Source organism: Mercenaria mercenaria, chromosome 11 (assembly GCF_021730395.1).
Source record: "Mercenaria mercenaria strain notata chromosome 11, MADL_Memer_1, whole genome shotgun sequence".
Lineage (NCBI taxonomy): Eukaryota > Metazoa > Mollusca > Bivalvia > Venerida > Veneridae > Mercenaria > Mercenaria mercenaria.
In genome coordinates, this window is record NC_069371.1 from 19,857,934 (window position 1) to 19,875,541 (window position 17,608).

The window sequence follows — 17,608 nt, forward strand, 5'->3', positions numbered from 1 at the left end:
TTTCGAACTTGCCCTAGATATCACCAAGTTGAACGTTCTGACCAATTTTCATGAAGATCTGATGAAATATACGGCCTCTAGAGAGGTCACAAGGTTTTTCTATTTTTAGACCTACTGACCTAGTTTTTTAAGGCACGTGACCCAGTTTCGAACTTGACCTAGATATCATCAAGGTGGACATTCTGACCAATTTTCATGAAGATCTTATGAAATATATGGCCTCTAGAGAGGTCACAAGGTTTTTCTATTTTTAGACCTACTGACCTAGTTTCTGAAGGCATGTGACCCAGTTTCGAACTTGACCTAGATATCATCAAGATGAACATTCTGACCAACTTTCATAAAGATCCCATGAAAAATGTGACCTCTAGAGTGGTCACAAGCAAAAGTTTACGGACGCACGCACTCAAGGACGACAGACACCGCGCGATCACAAAAGTTCACCTTGTCACTTTGTGACAGCTGAGCTAAAAACAGGCACAAAAAATACAAGAGCTGTCACAGGAGACAACAGGCTCAACTATTTCGATGCTGGATAGTGAAACTGGGCAAATCTGAGGAGGCTGGAGCTTAGATCACTGAAGTGTTTTAATTACTCCTATGCTTAATAGTTATTACCCTTTAAATGATTTAGAAACTGAAATACTCTTTTGAAAAAAAAAGGACTAAAATGCCCTTTGAAAAAAAACAAAAAAACTAGGGAGTGAAATACCCTTTAACCTAAATCTTTTCCAGAGCTCTGTAAACATGATAATTATATTGCATGACAGAAGCTTGTTATAACACTGGAATCATTTTTCTTTTCAAATAAGAAAGTTACATTATTATGTCCAAGTTAAGATGGGACTATCCTGAATCATTAAACTCAGTTTTCTCTCTTCTGTTGTAATTAGTGAATACATAATTACTTATATAACTTTATAAATGATACCTTTGTGTAAAAATAATTATTTAATATGGAAACTCACGTAATTATAATTATTTGCGTAACAAGTTAAATATACAGTATGATTACAGTAATTACGTATAACAAGTTGTTATTTTCCATGTTGTTAAATGAAATATCAGTAAATGCAAGAGACCGCTGAAACAAGTTTTTATGTAGACTTGTGTAATAGTCTACGGCGGCAGCTGAAGAACTGTGTGACTAGAAATGTCCCTGCAGCGATTTTTTCCCTTATATAAGCGATACCGAATATCTGACCCATTCACAACTAAACACAGTCTTTCACAATTTCAAAATTGGGTCCACTGGACCCATTCACAAGTGGTGTATAATCTCTAAAAACTAGTAGAAAAACGTAAAAAAAAACAAAAGGGCCATGAAGGCCCTGTATCGCTCACCTGACCTATTGACCTAAAGATCATCAAGATTAATATTCTGACCAAGTTTCATTAAGATATGGTCATAAATGCTGCTTCTAAAGTGTTAACTAGCTATTCCTTTGATTTGACCCTGTGACCTAGTTTTTGATCCCACATGACCCAGATTCGAACTTGACCTAAAGATCATCAAGTTTAATATCCTGACTAAGTTTCATGAAGACACAGTCATAAATGTGGCCTCTAGAGTGTTAACAAGCTTTTCCTTTGATATGACCTAGTAACCTAGTTTCTGAACCCACCTGGCCCAGATTTAAACTTGACCTAAAGATCATCAAGATTAACATTCTGACCAAGTTTCATTAAGATACGGTCATAAATGTGGCCTCTAAAGTGTTTACTAGCTTTTCCTTTGATTTGACCCAGTGACCTAGTTTTTTACCCGACATGACCCAGATTCAAACTTATCCTAAAGATCATAAAGTTTAACATTTTGACTAAGTTTCATGAAGATACAGTCATAAATATGGCCTCTAGAGTGTTAACAAGCTTTTCCTTTGATTTGACCTGGTGACCTAGTTTTTGACCCAACCTAATCCAGATTTGAACTTGACCTAAAGATCATCAAGATTAAAGTTTCATTAAGATATGGTCATAAATGTGGCCTCTACAGTGTTAACTAGCTTTTCCTTTGATTTGACCGGGTGACCTAGTTTTTGATCCTACATGACCTAGATTCAAACTGGACCTTAAGATCATCAATATTAACATTCTGACCAAGTTTCATGAAGATAAAGTCATAAATGAGACCTCTAGAGTGTTAACAAGCTTTTCCTTTGATTTGACCTGGTGACCTAGTTTTTGACCTCAGATGACCTAATATCGAACTTGTCCAAGATTTTATTAAGGGTAACATTCTGACCAAGTTTCATTAAGATTGGGCCAAAATTGTGACCTCTAGAGTGTTAACAAGCTTTTCCTTTGATTTGACCTGGTGACCTAGTTTTTGACCTCAGATGACCTAATATCGAACTTGTCCAAGATTTTATTAAGGGTAACATTCTGACCAAGTTTCATTAAGATTGGGCCAAAAATGTGACCTCTAGAGTGTTAACAAGCTTTTCCTTTGATTTGACCTGGTGACCTAGTTTTTGAGCCTAGATGACCCAATATCGACCTCGTCCAAGATTTTATTGAGGGCAACATTCTGACCAAGTTTCATTAAGATTGGGCCAAAATTGTGACCTCTAGAGTGTTAACAAGCTTTTCCTTTGATTTGACCTGGTGACCTAGTTTTTGACCCCAGATAACCCAATATCAAACTCGTCCAAGATTTTATTAAGGGTAACATTCTGACCAAGTTTCATTAAGATTGGGCAAAAATTGTGACCTCTAGAGTGTTAACAGTAAAATTGTTGACGACGGACGGACAACAACGGACAAAGGACACAGGGCGATCACTAAAGCTTACCTTTGAGCACTTCATGCTCAGGTGAGCTAAAAAGCATTGAAAAACATTAAAGAAGTTTGCTATCGATATTTGCGAGAAAAAGCGTCTCATTGATCAAAATTTGTTACATTCGTCATCCTATATTATCGACCCTTGAATGTTAATTCATAGTACGTTTAGGTACGAATCTGGTAAAAATCATTAAAATGGTTTCGTTCTACAGTTGTTTCCTACACAAAGTCATATGACATTTGACCCCTAAGTGTAACCTTACTATAAAGCCAGCCACCCTTCAAGCATTTCAAGAGTTACAGAGCGGACACAAAACAAAGTCATATGACCTTTGACCCCTAAGTTTGACTTTGACCCAGGCTGTCTAGCATACCCTGACAAAAAATTAGGGCTAATTTTAGGGCAATTTCTACAAAAAAATAGGGCTAAAATTAGGAATTTGGTACAATTTCAAGGGATTTTAGGGCTAAATTTAGGAATTTTCAAATTAAAATATGGACTTTAAAGACCATGTAATGTGCTTACCTTTATGTGACTGACATAAAAGTAACTCACAAATAGTGCTTTATTTACAGAAAAGACGTCTACCAGCTTTCCAATGTTTTCAGCTATTGTTGGCTGTATCCTGGAAATAAACAGAAATGAGAATTAACTACTTTGACTAAAAGTACACATTAAAAAGAGCACAGTGTCACTAGCTATACACTTACTACGTCTGACTGTAAAGAGTTTAATTATGGCCTCCTCTTCTCCCCTTATAGCCATCACAATCCACACCATATTTTTTTATTCTTTAATTTTTTAAACAATGAAACAATGCCAAAAAGTAAGAAATGCTGTCAATTGGAGTACAGTGTATTGCCAGCAACAGTGCATATCAGAGTACACAAAATGAGAGTGAACTAAGACAAGTGTTCAACAAACTCATAACTATGATTAATTTGTACAGAAATTATAACACACTTATTACCAACAAATACATAGTTTTACAACATTCAGCATGGACATCAGGTACTTGATATACTTAGAAAATACAAATTAAACCAGCACAGGTCATTAAATTAGCAAATTCACAAAAACTGTTTCCAAGCCATACATTTGTTGACATCAGTGCATGATTGTGAGAAAAATCTCAAGAATCGTCTCCTCTTCACCCTTTTCAGCTATCACATTCCACAATAAACAATTTGTTAATTTGAAGCATTGACAGCTCAAAAAATTGCAGTGGGAAAAAATATACATCTAATAGCCTAATAAAAATGTTGATGGGCATCAGTTACATATTTGACTAGAAACTTGTATAGCTTGCAAACAATACATACATGTATAAAGAATAAATCTGAACTGTGATCACATATTACATAATTATGAAGAACAGGCCAAGTAAATAATCAGTAGATACATGTATATACTACTGTACCATTCATGATATACAAAAAGGTATCATGAAACCCTTACTAATGATAGGCATCACTGATTTAGGCAAACATGCAATACATAAAAATTGTAATTAACAAATAGAAACAAATAATGCAGAAGTTATTCCAGTTAATATGTGAGATTGACATAAAACAATCTAAATGTGGGAAGCTGGCAGAATTTGATTTGTTATTTTGTCTACACCTATATACACCTGTTAACTAGGTATTACTTCTGCACTATGTGTATGCTACACTTCCAGTGAAGGAGCACTAAATATCCCTCTGATAATCTTCATTGGGAAATAGATCTTTCAAGTATCACAATTTACCTTCAGAAATCCTATCTCTGTCATCTAGTCACAACCAATAACAAGCTGAACACATGGATCCACTGGTAAACTGCTTTGAACTGTGCTAAACTGTTTTTTTTCTGAATTAGAAGAACTTTTAAACAACATTTAAAACATTTTCTCTTTTTGATCATTGCAAAAAAGTTAAAAAAATTAGGAATCTTTGTGAAAAAATAGGGCCTTTTTAGGAATTTCCTTTGATTTTTTAAAAAAAATAGGAATTTTAGCCAAATTGAAAAACAAGAGGGCCAAGATGGCCCTAGGTCGCTCACCTGAAAAACACACCATAACAGTGTAAACATGTTTGACCTAGTGATTTCATGGAAAAAATATTCTGACCAATTATCATTAAAATTGGAGCAAAAACCTTGAGTATAAACAAGTATTTTCTTTGATTTGACCTAGTGACCTATTTTTTGACCCAAGATGATCCATATTCGAACTTGACCTAGATTTCATCAAGGCTATCATTCTGACCAAATTTCATGAAGATCAATTGAAAAATACAGCCTCTATCGCATACACAAGGTTTTTCTTTGATTTGACCTGGTGACCTAGTTTTTGACCGTAGACACCCATATTCGAACTTGAACTAGATTTCATCAAGGCAACCATTCTGACTAAATTTCATGAAAATCCAGTGTAAAATGCAGCCCCTATTGCATACACAAGGTTTTGCCTTGATTTGACCTAGTGACCTAGTTTTTAAACCCAGATGACCAATATTCGAACTTGACCTAGATTTCATCAAGGCTATCATTCTGACAAAATTTCATGAAGATCAGTTGAAAAATACAGCCTCTATCACATACACGAGGTTTTTCTTTGATTTAATCTAGTGACCTACTTTTTGACCCCAGATGAAACATAATCAAACTCAACCTAGATTTCATCAAGGCTATCATTCTGACCAAATTTCATGAAGATCAATTGAAAAATACAGCCTCTATCACATACACAAGGTTTTCCTTTGATTTGACCTAGTGACCTACTTTTTGATCCAAGATGACCCATATTCGAACTTGACATAGATTTCATCAAGACAATCATTCTGACCAAAATTCATGAAGATCAATTGAAAAATATAGCCTCTATTGCATACACAAAGTTTTTATTTGATTTGACCTAATGACCTACTTTTTGACCCCAGATGACCCATATTCAAACTTGACCTAGATTTCATCAATGCAATCATTCTGACAAAATTTCATGAAGATCAATTAAAAAATACAGCCTCTATCACATACACAAGGTTTTTCTTTGATTTGACCTAGTGACCTAATTTTTGACCCCAGATGACCCATTTTCGAAGTTGACCTAGATTTCATCTTGGCAATCATTCTGACCAAAATTCATGAAGATTTACTGAAAAATACAGCCTCTATCGCATACACAAGGTTTCTCTTTGATTTGACCTAGTGACCTACTTTTTGACCCCAGATGACCCATTTTCAAATTCGGTCTAGAATTCATCAAGCTAATCATTCTGACCAAAATTCATGAAGACTAACTGAAAAATACAGCCTCTAGCGCATACACAAGGTTTTTCTTTGATTTGACCTAGTGACCTAGTTTTTGACCCCAGCTGGCCCCTTTTCGAACTCGGCCTAGATTTTATCAAGGTAATCATTCTGACCAAAATTCATGAAGATTAATTGGAAAATACAGCCTCTATGGCATATACAAGGTTTTTCTTTGATTTGACCTAGTGACCTAGTTTTTGACCCCAGATGACCCTTTTTCGAACTCGGCCTAGATTTCATCAAGATAATCATTCAGACTGAAGTTCATGAAGATTAATTGAAAAATACAGCCTCTATCTCATACACAAGGTTTTTCTTTGATTTGACCTAGTGACCTAGTTTTTGACCCCAGTTGACCCCTTTTCGAACTTGGCCTAGATTTCATCAAGGTAATCATTCTGACCAAGTTTCATGAAGATCAGATGAAAAATACAGCCTCTATCGCATACACAAGCTAAATGTTGACAGACAGACAGACGACAGACGACAGACAGACGACGGACGCCGGACATTGAGCGATCAGAAAAACTCACCTGAGCATTGCTCAGGTGAGCTAAAAATAGGAAAAAGTAGGAATTTTAGGGACGCTAGACAGCCTGTTTGACCTTCAAGTGAGCCATCCAAAACATGCGCTCTGCATGTTGTCGCAATGTGGTGAACATATGTCAAGTTTCTTTGAAGTCCTTCAAGGGGTTCAAGAGTTACAGAGCGGACACAAAATTGCTAACTGATGGACGGACATCCCTTCAGGCGTACAAAAGGTTCATGTCTCCCACACTGCTTCATTTGAATGAAAGTGGTAACTGATATGTAATATCTGGGTAAATGTTTGGTCAATTTTTTCATAACCTATTATGTCAGTCTAGACAGGAAAAAAACCCATCCAAGTGACCTTTGACCTCAAAGTGTGACCTTCATCTTTGAGCTAGTGCATGACAAGTCATGTCATTCTGAGAAACATTTGTGCCAAAACATATAACAATCTCTTGATAGACGGCAGAGTTATGTGCCGGGGAGGTAAGATGTGTGTCTTTAGGGCACATGTGCCCCCTACTCCTGTCACTGTACTTGGTTTCATGACTTTAAGTGAAACATTTTCACGATATATGCAACAGACGCACAAACTCACGTGAAGGACCATAACTCTGGTCTGGCTGAGTGAAATCCCAAACAGAGCACCTGGTGCACAATTTCACTGCTATGTAACAATCATCTAATGTTACATGACTCTGGTCAAGTATATTTTGAGAAACATCTGAAACAAACTTTTTCCCCAAGTCAAGTCTTGCAAAGTGGAATAAAAAGTAAGGTGAACAAATTCACATGCTGGCTTATATTCCTACATAGTTTCATGACTCTAGGTGAAATACTTTTTAAGATATAAGCAACACAAACTTTTAACACTTCATGTGTAAATTCACTAAGTCAAGGACCATAACTCTGGTCTGGTTGTGTGAAATCCCAAACAGGACACCAAGGGTGCAACGTTACATGCTACATAACAATCCCTTAATGTTTAATGACTTAAATTCAAATATTTTTTGCGATACAAGCGACACAAACTTGCATCATGCCCTTTATACATATTTTAACAATCAAGGGCCATAACTCCTATGATGTTTCATGACCCTAGGTCAAAACATTTTTTGCGATATGTGAGACACAACTTTTAAGCCTTTTTATGCATATTTTTGGCTAAGTCAAAAGCCATAACTCTAGTCTGGTAAAGTGATACACCTAACAAAACTCCATGTGCACAACTTTAAATGCTGAATAATATTCCTGTAACCTTTCATAATCCTAGATCAAATACTTTTTGAGACACAAACTTAGGCACTTTTTATGTATATTTTTGACTAAGTCAAGGGCCATAACTCTGATCTTGCTGAATGAGATCCCAATTAAAATACCAGTTGTACAACTTCCCAAGCTGGATAATAAACCTGTGAGGTTTGATCACTCGGAGTCAAATACTTTTTGGGATATGAACAACACAAGTTCAGACTGACAGACAAGGGCAACTGTAAAAGCCATCTCCCCACCCTCAAACCAAACAAAAAAATTTGGGGTGGCACATAAAGGCAAATAGCGCAGAAAACAAGAGCTGTCTCCATAGGATGACACATGCCCCCGATGGCACTTTGAATGAATAGTTATGGCCAATGTTAGAGTCTAGGACCTTTGACCTACGGACCTGGGTCTTGCGCGCGACACGTCGTCTTACTGTGCCACACATTCATGCGTAGTTATTTTAAAATCCATGCATGAATGACAAAGATATGGACCGGAAACGCCCATCAATGCACTATCATGAAATATGACCTTTAACGTCTAAGTGTGACCTTGACCTTTGAGCTACAGACCTGGGTCTTGCGCGCGACATGTCGTCTTACTGTGCCACACATTAATGCGTAGTTACTTGAAAATCCATCCATGGATGACAAAGATATGGACCGGACAAGCCCATCAATGCACTATCATGAAAAATGACCTTTAACGTCTGTGACCTTGACCTTTGGGCTACGGACCTGGGTCTTGCGCGTGACACGTCGTCTTACTGTGGTACACATTCATGCCAAGTTATTTGAAAATCCATCCATGGATGACAAAGATATGGACCGGACACGAATATTGCAGACAGACCGACAGACAGTTCAAAAACTATATGCCTCCCTTCGGGGGCATAAAAACATGGTACTCGCACAATACTGGATTCAAATAGTTCTCAGGTTTTTTTTGCTCTGCTGAGCTATTTTCCTTACTTTTATACAATCACATGGCAGATCTATGCTTGACATTTAGGTAGTTTTTTCATCAGGAAATAATAGTATTACAGACATAGTCATGGAAACAGGTAATACACAAATACTTTAATTTGGAGTCTCATTTTTCAACTGAATTAAAAGTTAATTTGACTAAAAAAGTTTTTGGCATCAAATATGACCCCAACTTTTCTTTAAATTTTTATTCATCAGTGACTATATTCTTCAAGGAAATTAAAGGTACAGACATTTAAAATGGGTCCTTCAGTGTGCTGCAGCCACTGGAATTTTCTCAATTTTATAAAGTATAAAGATTACTCTTCAGTTTATGCCTATAAACACAAAATGCACTGCATCTCATATATACCCAGAATGCACTGCATCTCATATATACCCAGAACTGCATCTCATATATACCCAGAATGCATTTCAGCTCATATATAGTGGTCCAGTGCTAACACTGTCTATGAAACCATAGGTTGGAATAATAGTCTAGTGTATGAGAGTACTAAAGAACCAGAGAAGATTCTGGACATTTGAATGTCTTTTGTATCATGCACTATTCTCCCACTGAAATTACTAACAGTCTTCTTGAGAAGTCGCCCATATGGGTTACCAGTGGCAGCTACAAATACAAACATTAATACACACAGTAGCTCATATATATCTACCAAGAATGCAATGTAGCTCATATATACCCAGAATTCACTGTAGCTTATATATACCCAGATTGCACTTTAGCTCACATATACCCAGAATGCACTTTAGCTCATATATACCAAGAATGCACTAAAATTCATGTATACCAGAAATGCACTGTACCTAATACATGCCAAGAATGCTCTGTATGAAAACTAAAATTTCCAACAATACATTCCCTAAAACAATGTGCCTACACATCAATTCCAACAATACATTCCCTAAAACAATGTGCCTACACATCAATTCCAACCTAATTCAAACTAATCTTGAACTCCCATTTTCCAATCTTTCATCACAGACAGCACTTTAACATATGATAAATCATATCAAATTTAAAAGTTTTCTGTGAAACTGGTTTCATCTCTCTGAATTGACAAAACTAATGAAGGAAAAAAGGATTGCTAAGCACAAAACAACAGTACCACAGAGGCTAAGATATGAGCTGTTCAACAAGGTAGCTGGTGGAACTAAAACACTGCTGAGGTCACTCCTGCCTCTCCTACTTAAGCAACTCTGACCATTTTAAACTAGAATGTGTCTGTAGGACATAGGGTGTGCCCCCCACTGGTACATTTGTCACAAATAAGGGGCAATAATTCAAATGTTTGCAGTCTTAAGGGGGTAATATAGCCTAAACTAACATTTTATGAAAAGGATTCAGTATTCTAGGCCATATACTTTTTGCGCTATGAGCATCACAAACAAAAAAATCCACTATTTTGGCTATTCCAAGGGCCGTAACTCTGTAATAAGTACTAAAATTCTCAAGAAGAATGCCAAGTGTGCAAGGTCACATCATGATAAAGACTCAAGCAAGTTTTCATGAATTTACATCAAATACATCTTGAGCTAGGCACATTATTAGGTGAAAATGTGCATTTTTGACTATTTCAGGGGCCATAACTTTAATAATAGGGGGTGGAGCCTGCCAAAAAATAAGTGGTGCGCAAGTTTATATCATGATAAAGACTCATGTAAGTTTTCATCCATTTATATCATATACTTTTTGAGCTAGATGCATCACAAGGTGAAAATTTGATTTTTAACTATTTCAGGGGCAATAACTCTGGAAATAGGGGGCAGAGGCAGACAAAAAATAGATGGTGCACAAGTTCATATTATGATAAAGACTCATGCAAGGTCTCATCCATTTATATGAAATAATTTTTAAGTTAGACACGTCATGAGGTGAAAATGTGCATTTTTAACTATTTCAGGGGCCATAACTCTGGAAATAGGGGGTGGACCCAGATGAAAAATAGGAGGTGCACAAGTTCATATCATAATAAAGACTCAACTCATGCAAGGTTTAATCAATTCTTATTAAATACTTTTTGAGCTAGGCGCGTCACAAGGTGAAAATGTGCATTTTTGACTATTTCAGGGGCCATAACTCTGGAAATAGGGGGCAGACCCAGATGAAAAATAGGAGGTGCACAAGTTCATATCATAATAAAGACTCATGCAAGGTTTCATGAATCTATATCAAATACTTTTTGAGCTAGGCGTGTCACAAGGTGAAAATGTGCATTTTTGACTATTTCAGGGGCCATAACTCTGGAAATAGGGGGGCGGAGCCTGACAAAAAATAGGCGGTGCACAAGTTCATATCATGATAAAGACTCATGCAAGGTTTCATCAATTTAAATCAAATACTTCTTGAGCTAGGCGTGTCACGAACTTCAGACGGACTAGACCAAATCTATATGCCCCCACCACTCATGGGGGGGGGGGGGGGGGGCACAAAAATAAAGCATGAAATTCCAGTTCACAATCATGGCCTATGGTGTAAGAACTCTTTCAAGATACATAAGCTGAGTTTAAATATAATTTGGCATAAACATTATCGCTAAACTTAAGGGTTTTAGTTTGATTGATTAGAAAGCTTAAAGTTTAGAGATCATGTTTATGCCAAATTATATTTAAACTTTGCTTATGTATCTTGACAGAGTTATAGCATACACAAGAACAAATGTTATGGAAAGGACGCAGAGAAGTCATAGTCTCAACAAGAAGGGAACTAACCAATACACACCAATGTGCTTGCTGACAATCTTTTCTAATAAAATTTACTTTATTCCCAAAAGAGCAATATCCATTTGAAATTATTGTAACACAGGAATTATTCAAAATTAAGTTTTCACAACAGAAAATCCTTCAACATGAAAAACATTTTTATGAGACTGTTTTCTGGGAACCAACAACATTTGTTCAGTTACTATGTAGAATTAAGTGAAACTTACTTCTGATCCATCTCAATGAATGCAAAGTTTGTGTCCACGACATCTTCTCTTTTAACAGCCTTTTCTGTGTTATCTGGAAAAATAGATCCTGAACATTATACATTTGTACAAAAGTAACCAAACAGAAAAGTAGCATTGCCGTCTGACATGCTTCAAGAGAAACAACTCAAATTGATCTGAAATAATAGTCAGCAACATTTACTTCCCTTCATTTTTTTTCAAGGGGCATAACTGTGATTTCTCCAAACAAAATTGGCTGCAGGATTTTTCTCCCTGTATGCAATATACTACTGAAATGTCTTTACTATGAAACCAGGGATTATGAGTGACAGCTCCAGCTCTTTTAATATTACCTGCATAGAGACAAGAGTCTTCTGTATGGGTGCTTTAAACCTAGCAAGCTAAAAAAAACAGGACTTTTCTAAAAGCAGTTTGAACTATCCTCCAATTCAAACTAGAAGATGCTTTTGTAGAAAAGGACATGTCTCCCAAAACGCATAGTAGTAATAGGCAAGAAGTCAATAGGGGACAGGAGACATCGAAGGTTGGCTTGGTGACTGAAATGCAACAGGGATCATCTACTCGGCATGTCCAATCATCCCATGAGGCTCAAGTAGTTCTAAAGTTATTGACTGGAAACGGTTTTCCATGTTCCGGCCCCTGTGACCTTGACCTTTGATCGAATGACCCAAAAATCAACAGAGGTTATCTACTCTTGCATGTCCAATCATCCTATGAAGTTTCAACATTCTGGGTTCAAGTGGTTCTCAAGTTTTCGATCGGAAACAGTTTTCCATGGTCAGGCCCCTGTGACTTAGACCTTTGACCAAGTGACCCCAAAAACAACAGGGGTCATCTATCTCTATAAGCCCTATCATTCTATGAAGTTCTAGGTAAAATGGTTCTCCAGTAATTGATCGGAAATGAAGTGCGACAGATAGACGAACGGACAGGGCAAAAACAATTTGTTTTCCCCAAGAGTGGGGAACAGTAACAATTACCTGTATCTGACTTCTTCTCAAAGTACTGTCTATCTACTTCATCTTGTACAATATTAGCCAGGTCATCCTCCACTGGGAGAGCATCGTCAGTATCACCTGATACATCTCTCATCATTTCTTCTTCATCAATACCATATGGACGCTCCTCAGCACCTACAATTCATTTCTTATAATCATCAATGGGAAACTATACCCAAGTTATTAATTTTCTGCAGTTACCACTTACAGTTATCCTCTCAACATCACTTAGAGCTATCCTCTCAACACAATTTACAGATATCCTCTCACCACTTACAGCTATCCTCTCAACACCACTTACAGCTATCCTCTCAACACCACTTACAGTTATCCTCTCAACACCACTTACAGCTATCCTCTCAACACCACTTACAGCTATCCTCTCAACAACACCACTTACAGCTATCTTCTCAATTCCACTTACAGCTAGTTATCCTCTCAACACCACTTACAGCTATCCTCTCAACACCACTTACAGCTATCCCCTCAACACCACTTACAGCTATCCTCTCAACACCACTTAAAGCTATCTTCTCAACACCACTTACAGCTACCCTCTCAACACCTATCCTCTCAACATCACTTATAGCTATCCTCTCAACACCACTTACAGCTATCCCCTCAACTCCACTTACAGCTATCCTCTCAACACCACATACAGCTATCCCCTCAACACCACTTACAGCTATCCTCTCAACACCACTTAAAGCTATCTTCTCAACTCCACTTACAGCTATCCTCTCAACACCACTTACAGCTATCTTCTCAAAACCAAAAATCCTAAAAAGAAAAAAAAAATGTTTATAATGTATCCACAAATAACTCTTTACCAGGTAGAGATAAGTAAAAATACACCTAAAATTTGGATGTAACATGCATGTTGTACCACAGAAAAGTGGTCTCTATTTTTTCCTACAGCCAGTAATAACAAGGAGCTGCGTTCAATAAACGCTTGATGCCCCCAGTGGCATCCTTGTCGATACAAAGCAACCTAAGTCCAAAACGAGGTCAAGGTCAAGGTCAAACTGAGGTCAGGTGATGTTTGAAGATGAGGAATGGTAACAGGTTACATCTGCATTAGTATCAAGTCATTCTAGTAAAGGGTATTGATGCTAGACGAAACTGTCCCATTTGGTTAACCTTGTACAGGACAATCACTATATGCCTCCCGCATCAGTAGATGCCGGGGACATAAAAAAGTAAAGCTATTTATAGTAACAACAAAGGGAAGTTATCTAAAAACTAGGGTGCCTCAATGTGGTGAACATTTGTGCCAAGTTATATTAAAATCCCTTCATGCATGAAGAAGAAATGCTCCGGACAAAGACTGGACAGGAAAAAAGCCCTTTTGGCCTTTGAATTCCAAGTGTGACCTTGACCTTTCAGCTAAGGGCCCGGTTTTTGCACATGACACATTGTCTCATCCAGGGGAATATTTGTGTCAACTGATATTTAAATCCTTTTTGCATGACAAAGTTATAGACCGGACAAGAAAAAATTCCTATTGACTTTTGATCTCCAAGTGTGACCTTGACCTTTAAGCTAGGGTTCTTGGTGTTGTGCATGACACATCATCCCATCAATGTGAACATTTATGCCAAGTAATATTGTAATCCCTTGATGGATGACAGAGTTATTGACTGGACAGGAAAAAAACCCTGTTGACCTTTGACCTCCAATTGTGACCTTGACCTTTGAGCAAGGTGTCTGGGTTTTGCGCAGGACATGTCGTCTCATCATGGGAAATATTTGTGCCAAGTAATATTAAAATCCCTTAATGAATGACAGAGTTATGGACCGGACACAAAACAGACCCTGTTCATGCCATATAAACATTTGACTGCCAAGTATGACCTTGACCTTTGAGCTAGGGGTCTGAAAGTTGTGCATGACATATTGTCTTATTATGAGGTACATTTGTGCCAACTAACATTAAAATCCCTTCATGGATGGCAAAGTTATGGAACGGACAGGAAAAAGGCCTGTTGACTTTTGACCTCCAACTGTGACCTTGACCTTTAAGCCAGGGATCCGGATCTTGTGCATGACACGTCATCTCATCATGGGGAACATATGTGCCAAGTAATATTAAAATCCCTTAATGAGTGACAGTGTTATGGACCGGACACGAAATTGCAGACGGATGAAAAAGTGCATTCCTATAGTACCCGAAACTGGTTTTCAACCAGTAGGGGACTAATAATCTCGTACAAAGTTGAGCCTGCCTTAATGGCCACCTGTATTAAGCAGTCATTGGACTTCAGCAGCCAGTCAGCTGATTTTCCACAATGACATTTTTTGTTAGGTTTCCATTTGACTACAGCAGCCACCTGCCTTAAGTAGCTACATTGTGTCTGGCTGGCATTGTTTACCATCAAGTTTGGTGAATATCCATCATGCAGTTCATGAGAAGAAATCATTCAAGGTATTTCTCTATTTTAAGCTTTACAGTGGCCCCTATGTGCAATCAAACAGAAATGCAGAATAATTCAAGGATTGCTACAGTCCAAATCTAATGAAGATCGATCAAAAGGTTCATGTAATAAAGTTGTTTAAAGCTTTTGCTATGTGTTAAATCAGCAGTCAATTGGAACCATTTGAACAAACCCGAGTATGGTCCTGACAAGGATGCTTCTGACCAAGTTTCGTTTCTTTCAATTTCTTTTTCCAAAACATTAGATTCTTACACCGCCATTTTTATGTAGCATGCGATAGGAACATGCCGATTTCGATAGAATGCTAAGTGATACATACTGAAACGCGGTAGAGTAAAAGAAATCATGATGCTATTGAGAAAGGGCACGAGGAAAGGGGAAAAGATCAGTACTATTTTATATTTGGACTATTTGTGACTAGACCAGTGGAGGCTTACATTTGATTTGGTAGTGATCTGCCTCAAGAGTGTTAACAAGCTTTTCCTTTGACTTGACCGGGTGACCTCGTTTTTAACCCAATATGATCCAGTTTTGAACTTGGCCTAGGAATCATCAAGATAAACATTCAGACAAAGTGTCATGAAGACAGGGTCATAAATGTGACATCTAGGGTGTTAACAAGCTTTCCCTTTGATTTGACCTAGTGACCTAGTTTTTGACCCCATATGACCCAGTTTCGAACTTGGTCTAGAGATCATCAAAAGTAATCTGTGCAAGTTCGTATCAAATCAAAGCATAAATGAAACCTCTATATGGCTGAAAGAGCCAAAATAGAAAATTTTGCTCCATTCAGGGGCAATGACTCTAGAACCCATGATGGAATCTAGCCAGTTTTCGAGGCTGAACACCACTAAATCCGGCTGTTCTTTATTTCATATAAAATCCACTCACTTCATAACGGTGTTTCGACATTTTCTAGCATATCAGATTTTCAGAGACTTATATTCCCATAAAGAACTAGATCGCTACTTTAGAAAAACAAAAAGAAAAGGGGGTGTTAACTTTTATATAAGAAAACTACAGTTCGTTAAATACAACCCGCTGATTTTACTACTTTTCGCTTCTTTCAATTTCTCTTTTCGTGACATTAAATTCTTACGCCACCATTTTTATCTAGCAGCCAATAGGAACATGCCGATTTCATTAGAATGCAAAGTGATACATACTGAAACGCGGTAGGGTAAAAGTAAGCACGTTGCTGCCGAGAAAATGCACTAGGAAAGGAAAAAAGATTAGTACTATTTATATTTGGACTACTTGTGACTAGACCTGCGGAGGCTTACATTCTATTTGGTAGTGATCAGCCTATAAGAGAACTTTTTTGTTTGATTTTTCCATGAATTTGCATTCATTCTCAAGGTACATCTATTTCACAATGATTCTGCTTTGTTTTGGTGCAAAATATTGAGAAAATGTAGAGAAATGACAATTCATTACAGGTCACCCCCATCCCCAAAATTATGCAAAATTTAGCCCTGTGCAAGCAATATTTCAATTAATTTTACCTTATTCGTGGAATTTACATTGAACACCCATTTAATCGTTACGATGTTTGTCATTTTCATTCAGAAACATGCTAATTTCAATATTATTTAGACAACTGAAGTGCTAAAATGCGAGAAAAGACATTTACTAGGTCCTAAAACGAACCAAAATAGTGCCACCTGGTCGAAAATTCGATCTAAATTCCAAAAACACAAGAAATTTAAGCGTTTTCAGCCATTTGTTACCGTTTTACATCATAAAGAATAGATTAATGGCATTTCCATTCATTTTCGAGGGGTTTCAGAAAATAACATGTATTGCCCCTTATAGGCTGAACACCACTAAATCCGGCTGTTCTTTATTTCATATAAAATCCACTCACTTCATAACGGTGTTTCGACATTTTCTAGCATATCAGATTTTCAGAGACTTATATTCCCATAAAGAACTAGATCGCTACTTTAGAAAAACAAAAAGAAAAGGGGGTGTTAACTTTTATATAAGAAAACTACAGTTCGTTAAATACAACCCGCTGATTTTACTACTTTTCGCTTCTTTCAATTTCTCTTTTCGTGACATTAAATTCTTACGCCGCCATTTTTATCTAGCAGCCAATAGGAACATGCCGATTTCATTAGAATGCAAAGTGATACATACTGAAACGCGGTAGGGTAAAAGTAAGCACGTTGCTGCCGAGAAAATGCACTAGGAAAGGAAAAAAGATTAGTACTATTTATATTTGGACTACTTGTGACTAGACCTGCGGAGGCTTACATTCTATTTGGTAGTGATCAGCCTCGAAAGGAACCAAGATCTTATTGTGACTTAAGGTGTGTGTAAGTGTGGTCAAAATCAAATGTAAAATGTCACTTCTATTGTGTTC

The 17,608-nt window shown here is 37.2% G+C and overlaps 1 protein-coding gene across 3 annotated transcripts in view; it reads right to left on the reverse strand.

Annotated features, from left to right (window-relative positions):
* LOC123531512 (receptor-type tyrosine-protein phosphatase N2-like) overlaps positions 1 to 17,608 on the reverse strand; it is a 297,876-nt gene that overhangs the window by 173,155 nt on the left and 107,113 nt on the right. For all 3 annotated transcript variants that reach the window (XM_045312552.2, XM_045312553.2, XM_045312551.2), the window contains 2 exons: positions 12,788 to 12,940; positions 11,787 to 11,859 (listed from right to left, as the gene is read on the reverse strand). In XM_045312552.2, the coding sequence (XP_045168487.2) occupies positions 11,787 to 11,859; positions 12,788 to 12,940 (226 nt within the window). The remainder of the gene's footprint in view (positions 1 to 11,786; positions 11,860 to 12,787; positions 12,941 to 17,608) is intronic.